At 48.2% G+C, this 21,068-nt stretch overlaps 1 protein-coding gene across 2 annotated transcripts in view; it reads left to right on the top strand.

Moving 5' to 3' along the window:
* Nucleotides 1-21,068, top strand: part of LOC148505950 (uncharacterized) — a 157,043-nt gene that overhangs the window by 18,051 nt on the left and 117,924 nt on the right. Inside the window, exon 1 of one of the 2 annotated variants that reach the window (XM_088447539.1) lies at nt 2,908-3,300. The exons of the other annotated variant lie outside the window; for it this stretch is intronic. Coding sequence (XP_088303665.1) covers nt 3,229-3,300 — 72 coding nt within the window. The 5' untranslated portion in view covers nt 2,908-3,228. Of the gene's footprint in view, nt 1-2,907; nt 3,301-21,068 lie in introns of those variants that run through there. 2 annotated transcript variants of the gene reach the window in all.

The following is a 21,068-nucleotide window of genomic DNA, read 5'->3' as shown; positions in this document are numbered from 1 at the left end:
CGTCCGGCTCTGAATCAGGGCCTGAGTACAGGTGCAGTCACAGGCGTACACAGGAAGAATAAGGGGCCAATTTATCAATTATTATTTGCAGACTATTCCGTTTTCACCAATTCAGTAAGGTACCTGCAAATCCTGTTTCCCAAGTGCTAATTAGTCTCACTGCCAAATTTGGTGACATGCTGGTTCTTGGAGCGAGCTAAAGACAGCTCTAAATAAACACTAGTTGGAGTTTAACCAGGGGCATTCTCTGCCCAGGGCCCCCTCCTCTCTCTCTGGCGGCCGGCTGCGCACTGAGTGCAGCACCGCATCGGTAGACTCTGCTGCCTTTTTCAATGGCAATTTTGACAGCGCTGATACCGGCACTGATGTGGGACTCCGGTGGTTTTAAAAATATGTGCGCAGGGTTTGCACTTTGGGCCCCTCTTGGACCCAGGGGGCCTGCATCCATTATAGAACGCCCATGAGTTTAACTATGGTGGCCACCTTGACTGATTGGTCTGTGCAACGATACCCATCACACTGGTTCCCAGAAACTCCCATCAGACTGTGTTGCTCTTACTTACAATGTGTTGTGTTCGCAATGAGGTTTGTGTTTATTTTAGTTTCAAAATGTCAAGTTCTGCTTTAAAAACATTTCTGACCGCAGAGAGCAAATGTGTAATGGAGACATGTGGGTGAGAAACGTACTGGCACAGGAGAGGTGTCTGTCAGTTGGGGGGAGAACATGAGGAGGAGGAGAGGAAGTTGTATCTAGGGCACAAGGCGTTTTAGTTGCAAATGTTTATTGTGTTACCCGTAGAGTCTGAAAACTGGATTCCAGAGCACCAGCGTACCCTGCTGCTTAGCAATTCTCACTACTGAATGCTTCCCCACTCTCACTAGCCCTGATCATCCAGGGCAGGCTGACCCTCACTTTCAATGCGGTGGTCCACCTTCACATTACTGGAATGCCTTAGCTATTACCATTGTCCATTGTAGAGCTTGAGGCAAAGCTCAGTGTGCAACAAAGAATTGTGCAGTAACACTCTCCAAAGCTCTAGGCATCCCCAATACCCCAACACCCTTGAATTTTGCATGCACCAATCACCACCATGGAAGGAAAACCACCCAACTTTTTGACCAGCCAGGCCATACATGTCGACCACTAATCAGGATTGCCACACCAAAACCGTGTGGGTATATTCCGCAGAGTCTGCAGACTTGTACATGTAGGGGACACCGGGCCCTGCTCGCTCGCCACCATTTAATAGCCGATCCTTGTTGACCACATCCAGCTCTTCCCTACAGGTGCACTGTTTTGTCATTGTCAGGATCCTTCAACCGTACAGCCAATTAGGGAGCTCTCAAACAGGGCAGTCTTCTTATGTAATGGTCCCTAAGTTCCCAGGAGGCGGACCAGGCTAGTGCTCCATTGTCAGGCCACGTCGTGTGTTAGCGTAACAGGAGGCTCGAGTGATCAGATCCTCGGATTCAGGCAAAACTCTGCTGTTCTTAAAGTAAAGGCCCAGATAGGTTACCCATTGCCATAGTTGCCAACAATCCCTATTTTCCAGGGATAGCAAGAGGTTCTACAGATACATCTCTGGAAATTGTTGTCCTGGAACTGTCCCTATACTGTATTTTGTATTAACTAAAGTGCACAGAAAAGTGCTCTATACATACGGTAGTGAGAAATGCACATAACGTGTGCAAATTGTTACATGCATTTCTCACTGTCTATTTTTTGATCTCTCGGCTTCATACGGTTAAAATTAAATTGATCAGAAATTAGCATTTAAAAGGTGAAACATGCATTATAATCAAAATCAGGAAGCATGATATAATGGGGGTTGTAGTTCTCCAAGTTCCGCTGAGACATTAATGCGCATGGTCAGCCCGGATTTTCGTTGAGCAGCCAAGCCTTCCTGTAAGCAATATTAAAATGTTGACGACTATGCATTAAAGCCCCCTCAGGCACATATTAGGGTCTGCGATGGAACTAACGCTGTTGCAGAGGGTGCAAAACTCTGACTACTGGGCCCGGAAATTAGCGGATGCCAATAGCTGCCGCTAACTGTGCAATTGCGGAACATCCTGCCCATATCAGTCGTCGCATCTGCAGCGAAACAGAGCTTCAATGCCCGTGCACAGGCATAGCAGAGCAGATTGGGTGTCGCTGTAGGACTGACTGCAATCCCAGGCCCGCCCTCCATATTTTACTTTGGGGCCCAGCAGTGTCGTGCGGCCTCACCTGGGCAGGGCTCCAATCATTGTTCAACGATCAATTTTTCCGGAGATATTCTTTTTTGAGATGTTTATGTATTTTTTTTTTCCATGCCATTTGTGTTTATTATAAATAACCGTACAGTATAATATATTAATAATAATAATATACTAATAGAAGCTATTTACAAAAAAAAAAAAAAAAAAGTTTCAGAATCGATAAAACAAATCACAAATACATTTTTGGTTTACTTTGATTCGCCTTTAAACCATTGACGGATCAGTCAGCCGCACCATTCATAAATGATGACACTAGTACAGTATGTAGGCTGTTAATTGCCTTCCGGATTCCTAATCGCTAAAACGTGCGGGTGAGTGACATGAAAGCAGTAATGGTAAGAATTAGCCAGATGAGGTCATGCCTTCTACAGTAACCAAAATACTTATTTAGTCAAATCCTAAGCTCTCCGCCTTCAGCAATGTATCTCCAGATGTTTCCCAGTCTCCTGTCTGAAGTTATTTAAGGAATAATATTTACATAGGCCGGTTAGACAGTGGCGTAGGCGATAGGGGGGTACGGGCTGGAAGGGCATAGGCGTCCACTGCAATCTACCAGACCATATTTCTAAACCCATTTCCTCCCAGATGCCCGTTGGCTTGTGTGTCTATTTCAGCTGTGCGTTTCATCTGTCAGTCATTAGCATTCCACAGATGTTAAGGACATTTAAAAAAAAAAAAAAAACTCTTAAGTCCTGGGAAGAGGAGAGAAAGGGACTATTCACTCCCAGCAGTTTCTCCTCTGTGCAGACTCTCAGCCCAACCAGATTTAGATTTAGAGAGAGTGACTGCTTCTGTACCGTTGTGTATCTCTGTGGTCGCCGGCAGGCCCGCTGCAAGATGGCAGCAATTTTTTAAGTCTGCAACTTTTTTAAGAAACACCAGCACAGTCCCATCTGTCTACCTACCCTCGCAGTTACCTGCAGCCGCAGATATCCTGTACTTGATGCCATAGCTGTATGCTGTTATATGAAGCTCTTTTTTGGGCTATGCACTGTGATTCGTAACCAGAGGGAATTCTGCAAGCTGCACAGACGTGGGGTAAGTTGCCTTCATCTGTACTTTCCATGGATGCAGCTGTCACAGGGTCAGTATACAGTCAGTGTAGTGTTACAGTAACTCAGAGGTGACTAAGGAGTCACACACAGGGGTGTAAGAACACCAACGCCTGGTTAGAGCAATGCAGAACCTTCTGCTACCTCCTAAAACAGCGTTTTCTCTGAGCCTTTCCTGCGGCGTTGTGTACCGTACCGTCCGTTCATTGACCTTTTTTTTTTAAATCTGGCGTCAAGCGCATTAAACACTTTAAATTAATTATTTGGATTGTAAGCTCTCACGAGCAGGGCCCTCTTCCCTCGTGTGCTTCTTCTTCCCTCACTTATACCATCGTTTCCTCCTCACTACCTACAACGGGACCACACCTTTGGGTTCTGCCGCTCTGCTACTTGTTTGGGTATTCTGACCGCTGAGGCAGCAATGTTTATAAACCTTGTCCATACTTTGCAATGTTCTGTGCTGTACTGTATGTCACTTTTCTTTTGTTTTGTTCATACTGTTTCTGTCTATGGGCTGATTCATTACCGATCGCAACCGCGATTACGCACGCAATCGTCCGATTGTTGCGTTCTGCGCGTACGCCAACAGACCACTGCGATCGGGGCAGCGATCACAGTAACTACGCAGACCCATCACAGAGTGATTGACCGGAAATGGTGTTTGTGGGAGGTGACGGGGACGGTTGGTGAAATGCCGGCGTGCCAGTGCGTTCGTACGCCGTTGCAGGGGCGTGCATAAATTATCCACTGCAATACCTTATGCAGCTCGAGTGCTCAGTGCGTGCGATGAGGTTAGCAATTCCTGAGTAAGGTCAGAGCTTGTGCAAGTGTGCGTGAGGCTGCGATGGTACTCACTGTTACTGATGGTTTCGCAGTCTTGCTAAAGATTATGGATGTGTGTAAGGTAAAGTGGACATCCTTATGTTGTGCTGTGGCGGCATAGCGATCGCCATGGATTAGCATACTATCGCAGTGAGACTGCGTACGTAATCGCTATTGCAATCGCCATATAAATAAACAGGATAATAATTTCTTCATTTTTTTGGTTTGTTTTTGTGTATTTTACCAGAAAGTTGTCGCTTTAGCACTTTTGTGTTTGTTTAGGAGTCTTGAAGGATATCGGAGTCTTTACAAGACGCTGAGCCGGTACAGTGACATGTTTACTGATTAATACGGCGGCTGTTTATAGCCGTTTGTAATACTGTAATCTTACTCAGCTCTAAAGCGGTGTCTGAGAATGATTTAGGAATCGTTTATTGGAAGGAAATGTATGTAGTCACCAAGTGGTTGCATCAGATGAAAGAGTCACTTATGCTGCTATACACGGCGATGTGACCAGCACGCAAGGCGCAGTACGACAGACGAGGGTAGCACCACTTATCCTTATCACTCAAATTGACATGTCAACGCCCGCCTTGGCCCAATTCTCTATACTATTTCGACACTTAATTTTGATTTATCTATTGATATTGTAATTAATGGATGAGAAGCAAGAAATACAAGCAGGGTGTTGTGTCTTCCCCAAACAGTAATAGTAGCCAGCCAGAATGTGGATGTGATTGGCATATTTATTCAGTCTGGGGCTGTCCCTTGAAGTTTGGGACAGTGGCTGGCTGCGATGCTTATGGGTACTACACAGTGAGTCAGAATAGTACAGGATGGCATATGGTATTACAGAGCAGTACAGGGCAGCATGTTGTAGTACAGGGCAGTGCAGGACAGCATACAGTATTTCATCAGCATATGGCAGACAATACAGCACAGCATATTGTATTATAGAGCAATACAGGACAACATATGGTATTACAGAGCAGTGCTGGACAGCATATGGTATTACAGAGCAGTGCAGGACAGCATATGGTATTACAGAGCAATGCAGGACAGCATATGGTATTACAGAGCAGTGCAGGACAGCATATGGTATTACAGAGCAATGCAGGACAGCATATGGTATTACAGAGCAATGCAGGACAGCATATGGTATTACAGAGCAGTGCAGACCAGCATATGATATTATAGAGCAGTGCAGGACAGCATATAGTAATACAGAGCAGTGCAGGACAGCTTATGGTATTACAGAGCAATGCAGGACAGCATATGGTATTACAGAGCAGTGTAAACCAGCATATGATATTACAGAGCAGTGCAGGACAGCATATGGTATTACAGAGCAATGCAAGACAGCATATGGTATTACAGAGCAATGCAGGACAGCATATGGTATTACAGAGCAGTGCAGGACAGCATATGGTATTACAGAGCAGTGCAGGACAGCATATGGTATTACAGAGCAGTGCAGGACAGCATATGGTATTACAGAGCAGTGCAGGACAGCTTATGGTATTACAGAGCAGTGCAGGACAGCATATGGTATTACAGAGCAGTGCAGGACAGCATATGGTATTACAGAGCAGTGCAGGACAGCATATGGTATTACAGAGCAATGCAGGACAGCATATGGTATTACAGAGCAATGCAGGACAGCATATGGTATTACAGAGCAATGCAGGACAGCATATGGTATTACAGAGCAGTGCAGACCAGCATATGATATTATAGAGCAGTGCAGGACAGCATATAGTAATACAGAGCAGTGCAGGACAGCTTATGGTATTACAGAGCAATGCAGGACAGCATATGGTATTACAGAGCAGTGTAAACCAGCATATGATATTACAGAGCAGTGCAGGACAGCATATGGTATTACAGAGCAATGCAGGACAGCATATGGTATTACAGAGCAGTGCAGGACAGCATATGGTATTACAGAGCAGTGCAGGACAGCATATGGTATTACAGAGCAATGCAGGACAGCATATGATATTACAGAGCAGTGCAGGACAGCATATGGTATTACAGAGCAGTGCAGGACAGCTTATGGTATTACAGAGCAGTGCAGGACAGCATATGGTATTACAGAGCAGTGCAGGACAGCATATGGTATTACAGAGCAATGCAGGACAGCATATGGTATTACAGAGCAATGCAGGACAGCATATGGTATTACAGAGCAGTGCAGACCAGCATATGATATTATAGAGCAGTGCAGGACAGCATATAGTAATACAGAGCAGTGCAGGACAGCTTATGGTATTACAGAGCAATGCAGGACAGCATATGGTATTACAGAGCAGTGTAAACCAGCATATGATATTACAGAGCAGTGCAGGACAGCATATGGTATTACAGAGCAATGCAGGACAGCATATGGTATTACAGAGCAGTGCAGGACAGCATATGGTATTACAGAGCAGTGCAGGACAGCATATGGTATTACAGAGCAATGCAGGACAGCATATGATATTACAGAGCAGTGCAGGACAGCATATGGTATTACAGAGCAGTGCAGGACAGCTTATGGTATTACAGAGCAGTGCAGGACAGCATATGGTATTACAGAGCAGTGCAGGACAGCATATGGTATTACAGAGCAATGCAGGACAGCATATGGTATTACAGAGCAATGCAGGACAGCATATGGTATTACAGAGCAATGCAGGACAGCATATGGTATTACAGAGCAGTGCAGACCAGCATATGATATTATAGAGCAGTGCAGGACAGCATATAGTAATACAGAGCAGTGCAGGACAGCTTATGGTATTACAGAGCAATGCAGGACAGCATATGGTATTACAGAGCAGTGTAAACCAGCATATGATATTACAGAGCAGTGCAGGACAGCATATGGTATTACAGAGCAATGCAAGACAGCATATGGTATTACAGAGCAATGCAGGACAGCATATGGTATTACAGAGCAGTGCAGGACAGCATATGGTATTACAGAGCAATGCAGGACAGCATATGATATTACAGAGCAGTGCAGGACAGCATATGGTATTACAGAGCAGTGCAGGACAGCTTATGGTATTACAGAGCAGTGCAGGACAGCATATGGTATTACAGAGCAGTGCAGGACAGCATATGGTATTACAGAGCAATGCAGGACAGCATATGGTATTACAGAGGAATGCAGGACAGCATATGGTATTACAGAGCAGTGCAGACCAGCATATGATATTATAGAGCAGTGCAGGACAGCATATAGTAATACAGAGCAGTGCAGGACAGCATATGGTATTACAGAGCAGTACAGGACAGCATATGGTATTACAGAGCAGTACAGGACAGCATATGATATTACAGAGCAGTGCAGGACAGGATATGGTATTACAGAGCAGTGCAGGACAGCATATGGTATTACAGAGCAGTGCAGGACAGCATTATGGTATTACTGCACTGTAGCAAAATAACAGCCATTATAATGACAAGGTGAAGAGATCCAGGGAAATAAATTGCTTGTTTGTTTATATCCCACCCTGGTAAATATACTGCGGTGTAGGATGCACAATATAAGGCTCTGCACACAGCGGTCACACACTTTCCTCCACTATAATCAATCACATACTGTTCCAGGCGGGGCATGGCCGTCCTTCTGTCTATTGCTTCCAGCTGTCCTGGAATTGCAGCTCTCAGCTGTTGTAAGTTCTAACATGCCCACATTCTGGTATTTGTAGTTCCACGACAGCTGCAGGACCCTGAGTTGCAGGCGACTGAGTAGTCTAGCTGTTAATGTAACACTGAATTTAATAAATACACAATCACCCATATAACGCAGTGTCTGTATTGTAAGCACAGTTCCCTCTGCCCATATGTTTTCCTAATCATATATAAGGCACATGCTATTAGCATGCAGAGATCTTCCTTCCATGTATGTACTCCTATTATACACCTACCCCCCCCCCCCCCCCGGCTTACAGACAGGTATAATTAATACCACATATAGAAATAGGACATGTATAAAGACTGACGGAGGTTTTATGATATCAGTCCGACGTCAGCTCAGTATTTGTCACCAGCCAATAAATCCAGCTCTGGACGTCTTAGCACATGCTAAAATATTCATTTTATTTGGGATTCTGTCAAAGTACTCAATGTAGATGTTATTTTTCCACTATGAGGAGCCTGATGAGAAAACCATTTCTATAATTCAAGCAGTGTACGCTTATGGAGCTCTATAAATGGCCTCTGACCTCTCACCTTTTATTTCACTATTGTACTTGGCTAATGTAAGGGGGGGATTACTTTATAAAATAGCATTGGTAGTTTCTGTCATGATGCTATAAAGGGTATATTTACTAAAGTGAGAGTTTTTAGAAGTGGAGATGTTGCCCATAGCAACCAATCAGCGTTTATCTATGATCTATTAGAAGGTGCTAGATAAATGTTAAGTAGAATCTGATTGGATGCTATGGGCAACATCTTCATTTCTCCTTGAGTAAATTCTGTATATAAGAGAGAAGTCTGCAGGCAAAGCTCAGCATTTAGTACAGTTCCATTGTTTGCTCTCTCTTCTAGAGAATTTTTGTCTCCTCTAGGAGCCCTGATGTCACTCTAATATAGGTGTGATAAGATATTAATAATTTGGCAGAGAAGATGTGTAGAGGCGGTAGGCCAAACTCTCTGGGAGATCCAATTAGGTGCAAATATCCCCTTTTCATGGTCGCATGAGATATGCCTGCAAATGCGCAGCCATTTTTCACATTGCACAATGCAGTTCCTTTGTTTTTCACATTCTTGCGCTTGAATGCGAGCAGAAAACGTCACACCTGCCGACTTTCGGCTTCCTCCTTCTGGGAAGGAGCTGTCAGGCTTCCATGGTGGGGGGGGGGCATGTTGTGTCAGAAAGGGGGCGTGTTGCTGCGATGATGCAGCATTGGGGACGGAGCATGGGGCGTGACCGCACTATTGCATCATCGTGGCCCCGCCCCCTCTTCACAATGCCAAGATTGAATCACATCACCGCTGCGGGGCTTTCTATTGTCACCGCAGGGGGGTCGGCGGATTGTCGCCCCCCCCCCGGGAGGCTTGCCTGGCTTTTCAGGGGGCCGGGAGAGGCACACGATTTTCGAGAGGCTCCAGGCCAAATAGGGAGGGTAGGCAAGTAAGGAAAACGTTAACCTTCCAACTATATATGTTATTAGTAGGGGTGTGCACCGGCCACTTTTCGTGTTTTGTGTTTTGGTTTTGGATCTGGATCTTTCTTCGTGTTTTGGATCTGGATTGGTTTTGCCAAAACCACCCTTCCGTGTTTTGGGTTCTGGGTTTTGTGTTTTGGATCTGTATTTTTTTGAAAAAAAGCATAAAAACAGCTAAAATCACAGAATTTGTAGGTTTTTCTGCTCCTATGCTATTATTAACCTCAATAACCTTCATTTCCACTCATTTCCAGTCTATTCTGAACACCTCACACCTCACACTGGGCGATGATTTCCCTCAGTTTCTCTAAGAGGTTGTCGGCGGTGTGCCTCTTACTGAAACCGGTGATACACAGCGTAGCCTGCCTTGTAACGAGCTGGCGTTTCTGAGATGCTGCTACTGGTGACGCTGCTGCTGTTGCTGCGTAAGGTGATACATCTACCCAGTGGGCTGTCACAGTCATATAGTCCTTAGTCTGCCCTGTTCCACTTGTCCACATGTCCGTGGTTAAGTGGACATTGTGTACAACGGCATTTTTCAGGACACTGAGGACACTTTTTCTGACGTTTCTGTACAGTCTCGGTATCGCCTGCCTAGTGAAGTGGAATCTAGACGGGATTTGGAACCGGGGACACACTACCTCCATCAATTGTCTAAATCCCACTGCACTAATGGCGGATACCGGACGCACGTCTAACACCAACATAGCAGTCAAGGCCTCAGTTATATGTTTTGCTTCAGGATGACTGCTGTCGTACTTCATCCTCCTCGCTAAGGACTGTTGGAGCGTCAATTGTTTAGTAAAAGTAGTGGTGTTCCTACTTCCTCTCTGGGATGATGAACGACTCCCAGCAGCAGCAACAGCAGCAGCGGCAGCAGTAGGCGTAGCAATGCAGGATCCTCCGGAGGAATCCCGGATAGGAGAGTCAGTCATGCCAGTGACAAGGCCTGCAGGACTACTTCCGATCCTGACTAAGGAGGAAATTGACGAGGAGGGAGTTGACGGTGTGGTTTGCAGGCGCTTGGATGCAACAGGACAACGGGATTTAGGTGTCCCTGGACTGCTTACGGTCTTAGCCAAAGTTCCTGAACTTGACAGTAACTTTTTATGAACGCGCTGCAGGTGCCGTATAAGGGAGGATGTTCCTAGGTGGTTGACGTCCCTACCCCTACTTATTTCACCTTTACATATGGTACATATGGCAAGACAGTTGTTCATCCCACGGACAACAACTGTCTCCCCCGGAGCCTGATTTAAACAAACCACATCACCATCAGAATCCTCCTCGCCAACTTCCTCCTCAGCGCCAGCTACACCAGTATCCTCATCCTGTTGTACTTCAACAGTGACATCTTCAATTTGCATATCAGCAAGTGGACTGTGGGTGCTCCTTTCAGCACTTGCAGGGGGCGTGCAAATGGTGGAAAGAGCCACCTCTTCCCGTCCAGTGCTGGGAAGGTCAGGCATCGCAACCACCACCACACTTGGACTCTCCTTGGGGATTTGTGATATCTTCTTAGAAAGCACAGTTCTTCGCTGTGCTTTTGCCAGCTTAACTCTTTTGATTTTTTTAGTGGGAGGAGGGCTTCCATCGTCATGTGAAGCCGAACCACTAGTCATGAACATACTAGGGATCGACCTTAGCCGTTCCTTGCCACTCCGTGTCGTAAATGGCATATTGGCAAGTTTACGTTTCTCTTCAGATGATTTAAATGTTTTTTTCAAGGTCATTTTCCTGAACTTTGTCATTTGGGATTGTATGTGCCCTCTACTATGACATTGGGCATCGGCCTTGGCAGACGACGTTGATGGCATGTTATCGTCTATGTCATGACTAGTGGCAGCAGCTTCAGCACTAGGAGGAAGTGGTTCTTGATCTTTCTCTATTTTATTTTTATCGGAGAAAGTTTGGTCCTCCATTTATGTTATATCGATTTGATATATACGTGCGGCTAAACACAGAAAATATTTTTTTATTTTTGCTGGAGAGTAGTGCACTTTGTGGGTTACACCAGCCTTTAAGAAATGAGCCAGCCGGCTCTTTACTTATGGGACACAGGCGCACGCTTGGCGCTGCTCCTTTGTTGATGCACGTGCGGCTACTGCGCACACAATTCACAAACACAGAAAATTTTTTTTTTTTTGGTTTGGAGTGTACTTTGGGGGTTACAGCACCCTTTAACGGTCAAGCCAGCCGGCCCTTTACTTATGACACAGGCGCACGCTTGGCACTACTTTGTTGATGCACGTGCGGCTACTGCGCACACAATTCACAAACACAGAAAATAATTTTTTTTTTGGTTTGGACTGGAGTGTACTTTCGGGGGTTACAGCACCCTTTAACGGTCAATCCAGCCGGCCCTTTACTTATGACACAGGCGCACGCTTGGCACTACTTTGTTGATGCACGTGCGGCTACTGCGCACACAATTCACAAACACAGAAAATAATTTTTTTTTGGGTTTGGACTGGAGTGTACTTTCGGGGGTTACAGCACCCTTTAACGATCAAGCCAGCCGGCCCTTTACTTATGACACAGGCGCACGCTTGGCACTACTTTGTTGATGCACGTGCGGCTACTGCGCACACAATTCACAAACACAGAAAATATATTATTTTTTTAGCACTTGGGGGGAGCACCCCTGATGGACAGAGCACCCCCTGGACAACACTACAGCACCCCTTTAGGACTGGGACACTGCACAGGACTTTGGAGTGGACACAGCCCCTATGGAGAACTGACTGCACAACACAGTCCAGCCAGCCCCTATGGACTTTGAAGTAGTGGACAACAGCAGCACTACACTACACAGCCATAACTCCCACCCTCCCTCTTCACTGTCCACAGCCGAGTGAGAAAATGGCGCCGACGCGGGTACCTTATATAGGATCCAAAACCCGCGAGACTCGGAAGGCGGGATGATGACGTTTTGCCTCGATTTCAGATCCGAGTCAGGCGGGAAAAGTCGAGCCTGACTCGGATCTGCCTCGGATCGGGGGGGCTCGGGGGGGTTCGGATTTCAGAAATCCGAACCCGCTCACCCCTAGTTATTAGTAACATATACATGCGCTTACGGCTTATGGGGCAGCACAGACGGTGTAATGGTTAGTGTTACTGCCTCACAGCACTGAGGTCATGGGTTCGGTTCCCACTATGTGTGGAGTTTGTATATTCTCCCTGTGCTTGCGTGGGTTTTCTCCGGGTGCTCCGGTTTCCTCCCACACCCCAAAAATATACTGGTAGGTTAATTCAAACCTACAAAATTGACCCTAGTGTGTGTGTGTGTATGTGAGCATGTGGTAGGGAATATAGGGGGTCATTCAGACCCACTCGCACAATATAAGCAATATAAGCAGTATGCTCGCAAGTGGGTCGATGTTCCCCACTGCGCATGCGCACGACGGAGGGAGCTCCGTCGTGCGCATGCGCGAGACCCGGCGAGCGACGGGCTTTCCATCGCTCGGGGTCTCGCACCAAAGGGGGCGTGCTGTTGATGTTGATTGACAGCACGCCCCCTTTGGTGGGCGTGCCGGGGGGCGTGCCTGCCAGACGGAGGCGTTCCCATGGCAACGCCTACCGTCTGATGCCGGCCCCACTGACATCACTAGAGCCAAAATCACTCCAGGCCTTGCGGCTGGGAAACCATCGCGACCATCTTTTTGCACGCTCGTATAGCTGTGGGTGGTGACCCACAGCTATACGAGCGTCCAGGAGGACGCTCCATTTTAATGGAGGAGGGCCCTGATTCAGAGCGAGCGCTCTGGTCAGAGCGTCCGGCTCTGAATCAGGGCCATAGAGTGTAAGCTCCATTGGGGCAGGGACAGATGTGAATGGTAAGAGATTCTCTGTAAAGTGCTGCGGAACATGTGTGTGCTATATAAATAACTGGTAATAAATAAATAAATGAAAAGGTGCAAAATTGTCTAAAAACAGAATGCACCTCAGACACGTAGAAACATTTTACACATCATCAAGTTTTGTCCGGAAAGTTCAGAATAAATGACACAAGAGCTGACGAGCGGCTCCATAGCAACAGAACATTATAGCAATAAAATAAAATAAAACACATACAGGAAAAGTTTTTGTCCCCAACCCAATGCTCCGTACAACATGACATTAGATTCATTTCTCCCGTGTGAGGATGGTAATAAGGATGCATTCTCTGGTGTCTTTACTCCCATCACCATGCCAGTGACTACCCTCACTCCTACAGGAGGAGATGTATCAAACCTTGGGGCGGGATGTAGAATTGGGAGAAATGTGATCAAACCCCCAAAAGCCGGATATGACCGCATTTCTCATACGCACCAAGCCCCAAGATGCGATGCACTCCCCATGGCGCAACCCCCTATGCCAGTATTTTCCTGGTCCCTGCATTGTGCCCCACAAACCGCGGGACTTTACCAGTGATTGGTGCATAGTGAAGTAAACAATTGAATTACTCAATAGACTTTAGGAATCTAAGCTTTGGAAAAAGAGATAAAGGGCCTGATTCAATAAGGATCGCAACTTGCGATTACGCACGCAATTGGACGATTGTTGCATTCTGCTCATGCGTACGCATCGCAGTGTGCGTGCGTGTGCGTTTGGGACTGCGATCGCAGCGACTACACAGACTCATCGCAAGAGTGATTGACAGGAAGTACCGTTTGTGGGTGGTGGCGAGGGCGGTGTGGCCGGCGAAATGCAGGCGTGTCAGTGCGTTTGAACGCTGTTACAGGGGCGTGCATAAATTAGCCCCTGTGATGCCCTATGTAGCTTGGGCTGTCACTGCTTGCGATGAGGTTAGCAATTCCCGAGTAAGGTCAGAGCTTGTGTAAGTGCGATGGTACTCACTGTTACCGATGGTTTTGTAGTCTTGCTAAGTATTATGAATGTGTGTAAGGTAAAGGTTGCGTCCTTATGTTGTGCTGTGATGGCATAGCAATCACAATCATTAGCATATCTTGGCAATGAGACTGTATGCGTAATCATTAGCATATCTTGGCAGTGAGACTGCGTGCGTAATCGCTATTGCGATCTTTGCTGAGTCAGGCCCAAAGTACCAACCAATAAGCTCCCAACTGCCACTTTACAGGCTGTGTTTGAAAAGTGACAGTTAGGAGCTGATTGGTTGGTACTTTATATCCGTCCACTTTCTCTCTCTCCAAGGCTTAGTGCATAGACCCTTTAGGGCTCTATCTATCAAGGAATCTTTGCTGGATATCCGCAAATATTAAGCATCCCCTGGATGTATCTACAAGGGCGTCTCGCAGCAGATATCAGGCGCAGCAGCGCTCAGCAGACAGCGGTGGCCGTTGCGCTCGTGCTGTAATTATTCTGTCCTCAGTCCGTGGCATGGCGAGGTTATAATTACAGAGATGGAAACAGAATAAATGCTGACGACAGCCAGGACCGTATTATAATGGGAATTACTTACACAACGCTCAACAATTTCCCAAAATATACATAAACCACTAATGTGCTATGTCAATCTGTGACACCAAGCAGATGAATACATTATATAACCAGGTGGCAGCCCAGCAGCGGGATATCTGCATGTGAGCTCTGGTTCCTGCTCATGGTTTATCCCGAAATTTCCCACGTTTGTACATACATTGTGCTTTCTGCTATCTCCAATAAACATGACATCACTGTATACAAAAATGACCTTCCCTTTATTGTACGTGTGTTATCATATGCATTATTTCACTTGTAGTTTTTTAACTAAATATTATTTGCTAGAGGTGGACACGTTACCTGCGCACACAGCAGGGCAGCCTGTCCGTTCATCCAGAGCCAGTGATATCTCTTCATGCCTCATACCTCAGTGATGCCTCTCAGTTCTAGCAGATTGAAAGCCTCACTATGGCAAAACAAACAAACATTTGTTATTGGGTTAGATTTAATTACAAAATTCTCTATAATACAGCAGAGAGAGTCTCCTTGTCATGCACAAATGAATATAGCACAGCATTCCTTGTAAAATACATCCACATAACCATGTAATATGAGCCCCTGCAATGAAGAATGCGCCTCTCTACGTCTGAGCTGAATCCAAATTCAGCCACTCGGGAGCATGAGAGTGTGTGTGCGCCAGCTCTCAGGCTCAGGATACAGCCGCTGATAGGCATCACTGTGTGTGCGCCAGCTCTCAGGCTCAGGATACAGCCGCTGATAGGCATCACTGTGTGTGCGCCAGCTCTCAGGCTCAGGATACAGCTGCTGATAGGCATCACTGTGTGTACGCAAGCTCTCAGGCTCAAGGTACAGCTGCTGTTAGTCATCACTGTGTGTGCAAGCTCTCAGGCTCAGGGTACAGCTGCTGATAGGCATCACTGTGTATGCGCCAGCTCTCAGGTTCAGGGTACAGCTGCTGATAGGCATCACTGTGTGTACGCAAGCTCACAGGCTCAGGATACAGCTGCTGATAGGCTTCACTGTGTGTGCACCAGCTCTCAGGATCAGGATACAGCTGCTGATAGGCATCACTGTGTATGCGCCAGCTCTCAGGCTCAGGATACAGCTGCTGATAGGCATCACTGTGTGTGTGCCAGCTCTCAGGCTCAGGGTACAGCTGCTGATAGGCATCACTGCGTGTGCGCCGGCTCTCAGGCTCAGGGTACAGCTGATGATAGGCATCACTGTGTGTGGGGCAGCTCCCAGGCTCAGGGTACAGCTGCTGATAGGCATCACTGTGTGTGCACCAGCTCTCAGGCTCAGGGTACAGCTGCTGATAGGCATCACTGTGTGTGCGCAAGCTCTCAGGCTCAGGGTACAGCTGCTGATAGGCATCACTGTGTGTGCGCCAGCTCTCAGGCTCAGGGTACAGCTGCTGATAGGCATCACTGTGTGTGCGCCAGCTCCCAGGCTCATGATACAGCTGCTGATAGGCATCACTGTGTGTGCGCCAGCTCTCAGGCTCAGGGTACAGCTGCTGATAGGCATCACTGTGTGTGCGCCAGCTCTCAGGCTCAGGATACAGCTGCTGATAGGCATCACTGTGTGTGCACCAGCTCTCAGGATCAGGATACAGCTGCTGATAGGCATCACTGTGTATGCGCCAGCTCTCAGGCTCAGGATACAGCTGCTGATAGGCATCACTGTGTGTGTGCCAGCTCTCAGGCTCAGGGTACAGCTGCTGATAGGCATCACTGCGTGTGCGCCGGCTCTCAGGCTCAGGGTACAGCTGATGATAGGCATCACTGTGTGTGGGGCAGCTCCCAGGCTCAGGGTACAGCTGCTGATAGGCATCACTGTGTGTGCACCAGCTCTCAGGCTCAGGGTACAGCTGCTGATAGGCATCACTGTGTGTGCGCAAGCTCTCAGGCTCAGGGTACAGCTGCTGATAGGCATCACTGTGTGTGCGCCAGCTCTCAGGCTCAGGGTACAGCTGCTGATAGGCATCACTGTGTGTGCGCCAGCTCCCAGGCTCATGATACAGCTGCTGATAGGCATCACTGTGTGTGCGCCAGCTCTCAGGCTCAGGGTACAGCTGCTGATAGGCATCACTGTGTGTGCGCCAGCTCTCAGGCTCAGGATACAGCTGCTGATAGGCATCACTGTGTGTGCGCCAGCTCTCAGGCTCAGGATACAGCTGCTGATAGGCATCACTGTGTGTGCGCCAGGTCTCAGGCTCAGGATGCAGCTGCTGGTAGGCATCACTGTGTGTGCGCCAGCTCTCAGGCTCAGGATACAGCCGCTGATAGGCATCACTGTGTGTGCGCCAGCTCTCAGGATCAGGATACAGCTGCTGATAGGCATCACTGTGTGTGCGCCAGGTCTCAGGCTCAGGATACAGCTGCTGGTAGGCATCACTGTGTGTGTGCCAGCTCTCAGGCTCAGGATACAGCTGCTGATAGGCATCACTGTGTGTGGGGCAGCTCACAGGCTCAGGATACAGCTGCTGATAGGCATCACTGTGTGTGCCAGCTCTCAGGCTCAGGGTACAGCTGCTGATAGGCATCACTGTGTGTGTGCCAGCTATCAGGATCAGGATACAGCTGCTGGTAGGCATAACTGTGTGTGCCAGCTCTCAGGCTCAGGGTACAGCTGCTGATAGGCATCACTGTGTGTGTGCCAGCTCTCAGGTTCAGGGTACAGCTGCTGATAGGCATCACTGTGTGTGGGGCAGCTCTCAGGCTCAGGATACAGCTGCTGATAGGCATTACTGTGTGTGCGCCAGCTCTCAGGTTCAGGGTATAGCTGCTGATAGGCATCACTGTGTGTGCGCCAGCTCTCAGGCTCAGGGTACAGCTGCTGATAGGCATCACTGTGTGTGCGCCAGCTCTCAGGTTCAGGGTACAGCTGCTGATAGGCATCACTGTGTGTGTGCCAGCTCTCAGGCTCAGGGTACAGCTGCTGATAGGCATCACTGTGTGTGCGCCAGCTCTCAGGCTCAGGGTACAGCTGCTGATAGGCATCACTGTGTGTGGGGCAGCTCTCAGGCTCAGGATACAGCTGCTGATAGTCATCACTGTGTGTGCGCCAGCTCTCAGGCTCAGGGTACAGCTGCTGATAGGCATCACTGTGTGTGCGCCAACTCTCAGGCTCAGGATACAGCCGCTGATAGGCATCACTGTGTGTGCGCCAGCTCTAAGGCTCAGGATACAGCTGCTGATAGGCATCACTGTGTGTGCGCCAGCTCTCAGGCTCAGGGTACAGCTGCTGATAGGCATTACTGTGTGTGCGCCAGCTCTCAGGCTCAGGATACAGCCGCTGATAGGCATCACTGTGTGTGTGCCAGCTCTCAGGCTCAGGATACAGCTGCTGATAGGCATCACTGTGTGTGCCAGCTCTCAGGCTCAGGGTACAGCTGCTGATAGGCATCACTGTGTGTGCGCCAGCTATCAGGATCAGGGTACAGCTGCTGATAGGCATCTCTGTGTGTGCGCCAGCTCTAAGGCTCAGGATACAGCTGCTGATAGGCATCACTGTGTGTGGGGCAGCTCACAGGCTCAGGATACAGCAGCTGATAGGCATCACTGTGTGTGCGCCAGCTCTCAGGCTCAGGGTACAGCTGCTGATAGGCATCACTGTGTGTGCGCCAGCTCTCAGGCTCAGGGTACAGCTGCTGATAGGCATCACTGTGTGTGCGCCAGCTCTAAGGCTCAGGATACAGCTGCTGATAGGCATCACTGTGTGTGCGCCAGCTATCAGGATCAGGATACAGCTGCTGATAGGCATCACTGTGTGTGCCAGCTCTCAGGCTCAGGATACAGCTGCTGATAGGCATCACTGTGTGTGCGCCAGCTATCAGGATCAGGATACAGCTGCTGGTAGGCATCACTGTGTGTGCCAGCTCTCAGGCTCAGGGTACAGCTGCTGATAGGCATCACTGTGTGTGCGCCAGCTCTCAGGCTCAGGGTACAGCTGCTGATAGGCATCACTGTGTGTGCGCCAGCTCTAAGGCTCAGGATACAGCTGCTGATAGGCATCACTGTGTGTGCGCCAGCTATCAGGATCAGGATACAGCTGCTGATAGGCATCACTGTGTGTGCCAGCTCTCAGGCTCAGGATACAGCTGCTGATAGGCATCACTGTGTGTGCGCCAGCTATCAGGATCAGGATACAGCTGCTGGTAGGCATCACTGTGTGTGCCAGCTCTCAGGCTCAGGGTACAGCTGCTGATAGGCATCACTGTGTGTGTGCCAGCTCTCAGGTTCAGGGTACAGCTGCTGATAGGCATCACTGTGTGTGGGGCAGCTCTCAGGCTCAGGATACAGCTGTTGATAGGCATCACTGTGTGTGCGCCAGCTCTCAGGCTCAGGGTACAGCTGCTGATAGGCATCACTGTGTGTGCGCCAGCTCTCAGGCTCAGGGTACAGCTGCTGATAGGCATCACTGTGTGTGTGCCAGCTCAGGCTCAGGATACAGCTGCTAATAGGCATCACTGTGTGTGGGGTAGCTCTCAGGTTCAGGGTACAGCTGCTGATAGGCATCACTGTGTGTGCCAGCTCTCAGGCTCAGGCTCAGGGTACAGCTGCTGATAGGCATCACTGTGTGAACCCCTGGGGGGGATTTAAGGTTAGGCAGCCCCCGGGAGGGTTAGGATTAGGCTAGGGAAAGGGGGGATTAGGGTTTCCATGGGAATGCCTCGGTTTAGGCTGCCACCCCCCGGCCCGCCTTCCAAACGGGGCGAGCTGTCAATCAACATCGACAGCTCGCCCCCTTTGGATCGAGACCCGCTACGACCGGTGCTGTCGGTCGTAGCGGGTCTCACACATGCGCACGACGGCGCCGGCGCCGTCGTGCGCATGCTCTGTGGGGGGCCATCGACCCGGTCCGAGCGCATCGGCGCTAACGACCGGGTCTGAATGACCCCCTTAGTTATCTTGGGCTGCCCGGCCCCTGATAATTACCATGATGAATGGACCCCTCTATAACAAATGACCATAATATCTCTCCATGCTCATTGCACACTTCTGTAAAATAGGGACATGTCAGGTCATTCTTCTGGTTTCCCCATGACAAGAAGCAATCCACCTATCCAGACAACTGTTTCTGGCTAATAGTGTCCTCTTTGACTACTGAAATTCAGGACCAGTGATGTGTACGCGCTGAATTTACAGCAAGCCCCCACCTCAGGCTTATACTGTATTAAGGCCCCCATACATCAGCAATCGATAGTGGCAATTCTGCAATTTGCAATCGATTGTGTATAAAAATCTGCAATGTATTATTATTATTTATTATCAGTTATTTATATAGCGCACACATATTCCGTAGCGCTTTACAGAGAATAGTTGGCCTTCGCCCACTGCAGGAGCCGGAAGGCCGAGCTCATGAGTGAGCTCCAGCCCGGCTCTGGCAGTGGGCGCAGCAGCCAATAAGAGTCTGTCTGTCTCTCATTGGCTGCTGAAACACACACATTGCCGCCGGGTAGTACGAGTGTACTACCCAGCGCCAGCGGCCATGTGTGTGTTACTGTGTAGTGAGGACCACACTACACTGACTGACTAAGGCAGACCTGTACCTTGGCCAGCTGCACCAAGTGCCGCTGGTCCTATGGCACCCAGGGCACGAGCCCCGGCGGCCCTGCCCTAGTTATGCCACAGCCTTAATGTGTATTGTAATAAATATGGGGAGAGGGGTCTGCTGTGTATTATAATAAACATGGGGTGAGGGGTCTGTTGTGTATTATAATAAAAGCGATAATTATGGGCGTCTTACTGAGGTTTCGGTGCCAATGGGAGTTATAATGCAGCACAGCAAACGCACGCTTCTCCTCCTAATTTATCTGTTTGTTTTGTTTGATCGCTGACCCAAATTATCGTCTTTACTGCATCAAAGTCACGTAAACAGTTTAGTAACATTTGCTTGGAGTGTGGAAGAAATGATTCATAGGAACACGGAATTCCCAGCCTCTAACGCAGACTCTTCCGCAGACTGTAGATAACAATTAGAGGAAATTACATTCCGTGCGTACTCATTACTGGTGTTGGCGTTTGTGAATGTATTACTTTATTGCCATTCACTGCGGAGGCCAAACGTCCGCTGATGGCAGCAATGTGCTTTTTTATTCTATTGTGTTCAACCAGTGCTAGGTCGTAAAATGAATAATGAACTGAAGCAAAATGTGTTTGGAGCCAACAGTGAACGCACACGACATGAACAGTCCTGTATATCTTACTGTAGTTATATTAAATGCAAGACATCTGTTGCATGTAGACATAATATAAACATTCAGTTTATTTTTCAGACTTTTATTGTGTATATAAATTCGTATCACATAACGTGGATCATGCAAGTTCCCGAATCCATCCCCTCTTCTTACGCAGGATGTTTATGG

The sequence above is a fragment of the Taudactylus pleione genome, unplaced genomic scaffold (genome assembly GCF_031769625.1).
Source record: "Taudactylus pleione unplaced genomic scaffold, aTauple2 ptg000434l, whole genome shotgun sequence".
In the NCBI taxonomy this organism is placed as follows: Eukaryota; Metazoa; Chordata; class Amphibia; order Anura; family Myobatrachidae; genus Taudactylus; species Taudactylus pleione.
This window is presented reverse-complemented; position numbering and strand designations above follow the sequence as displayed.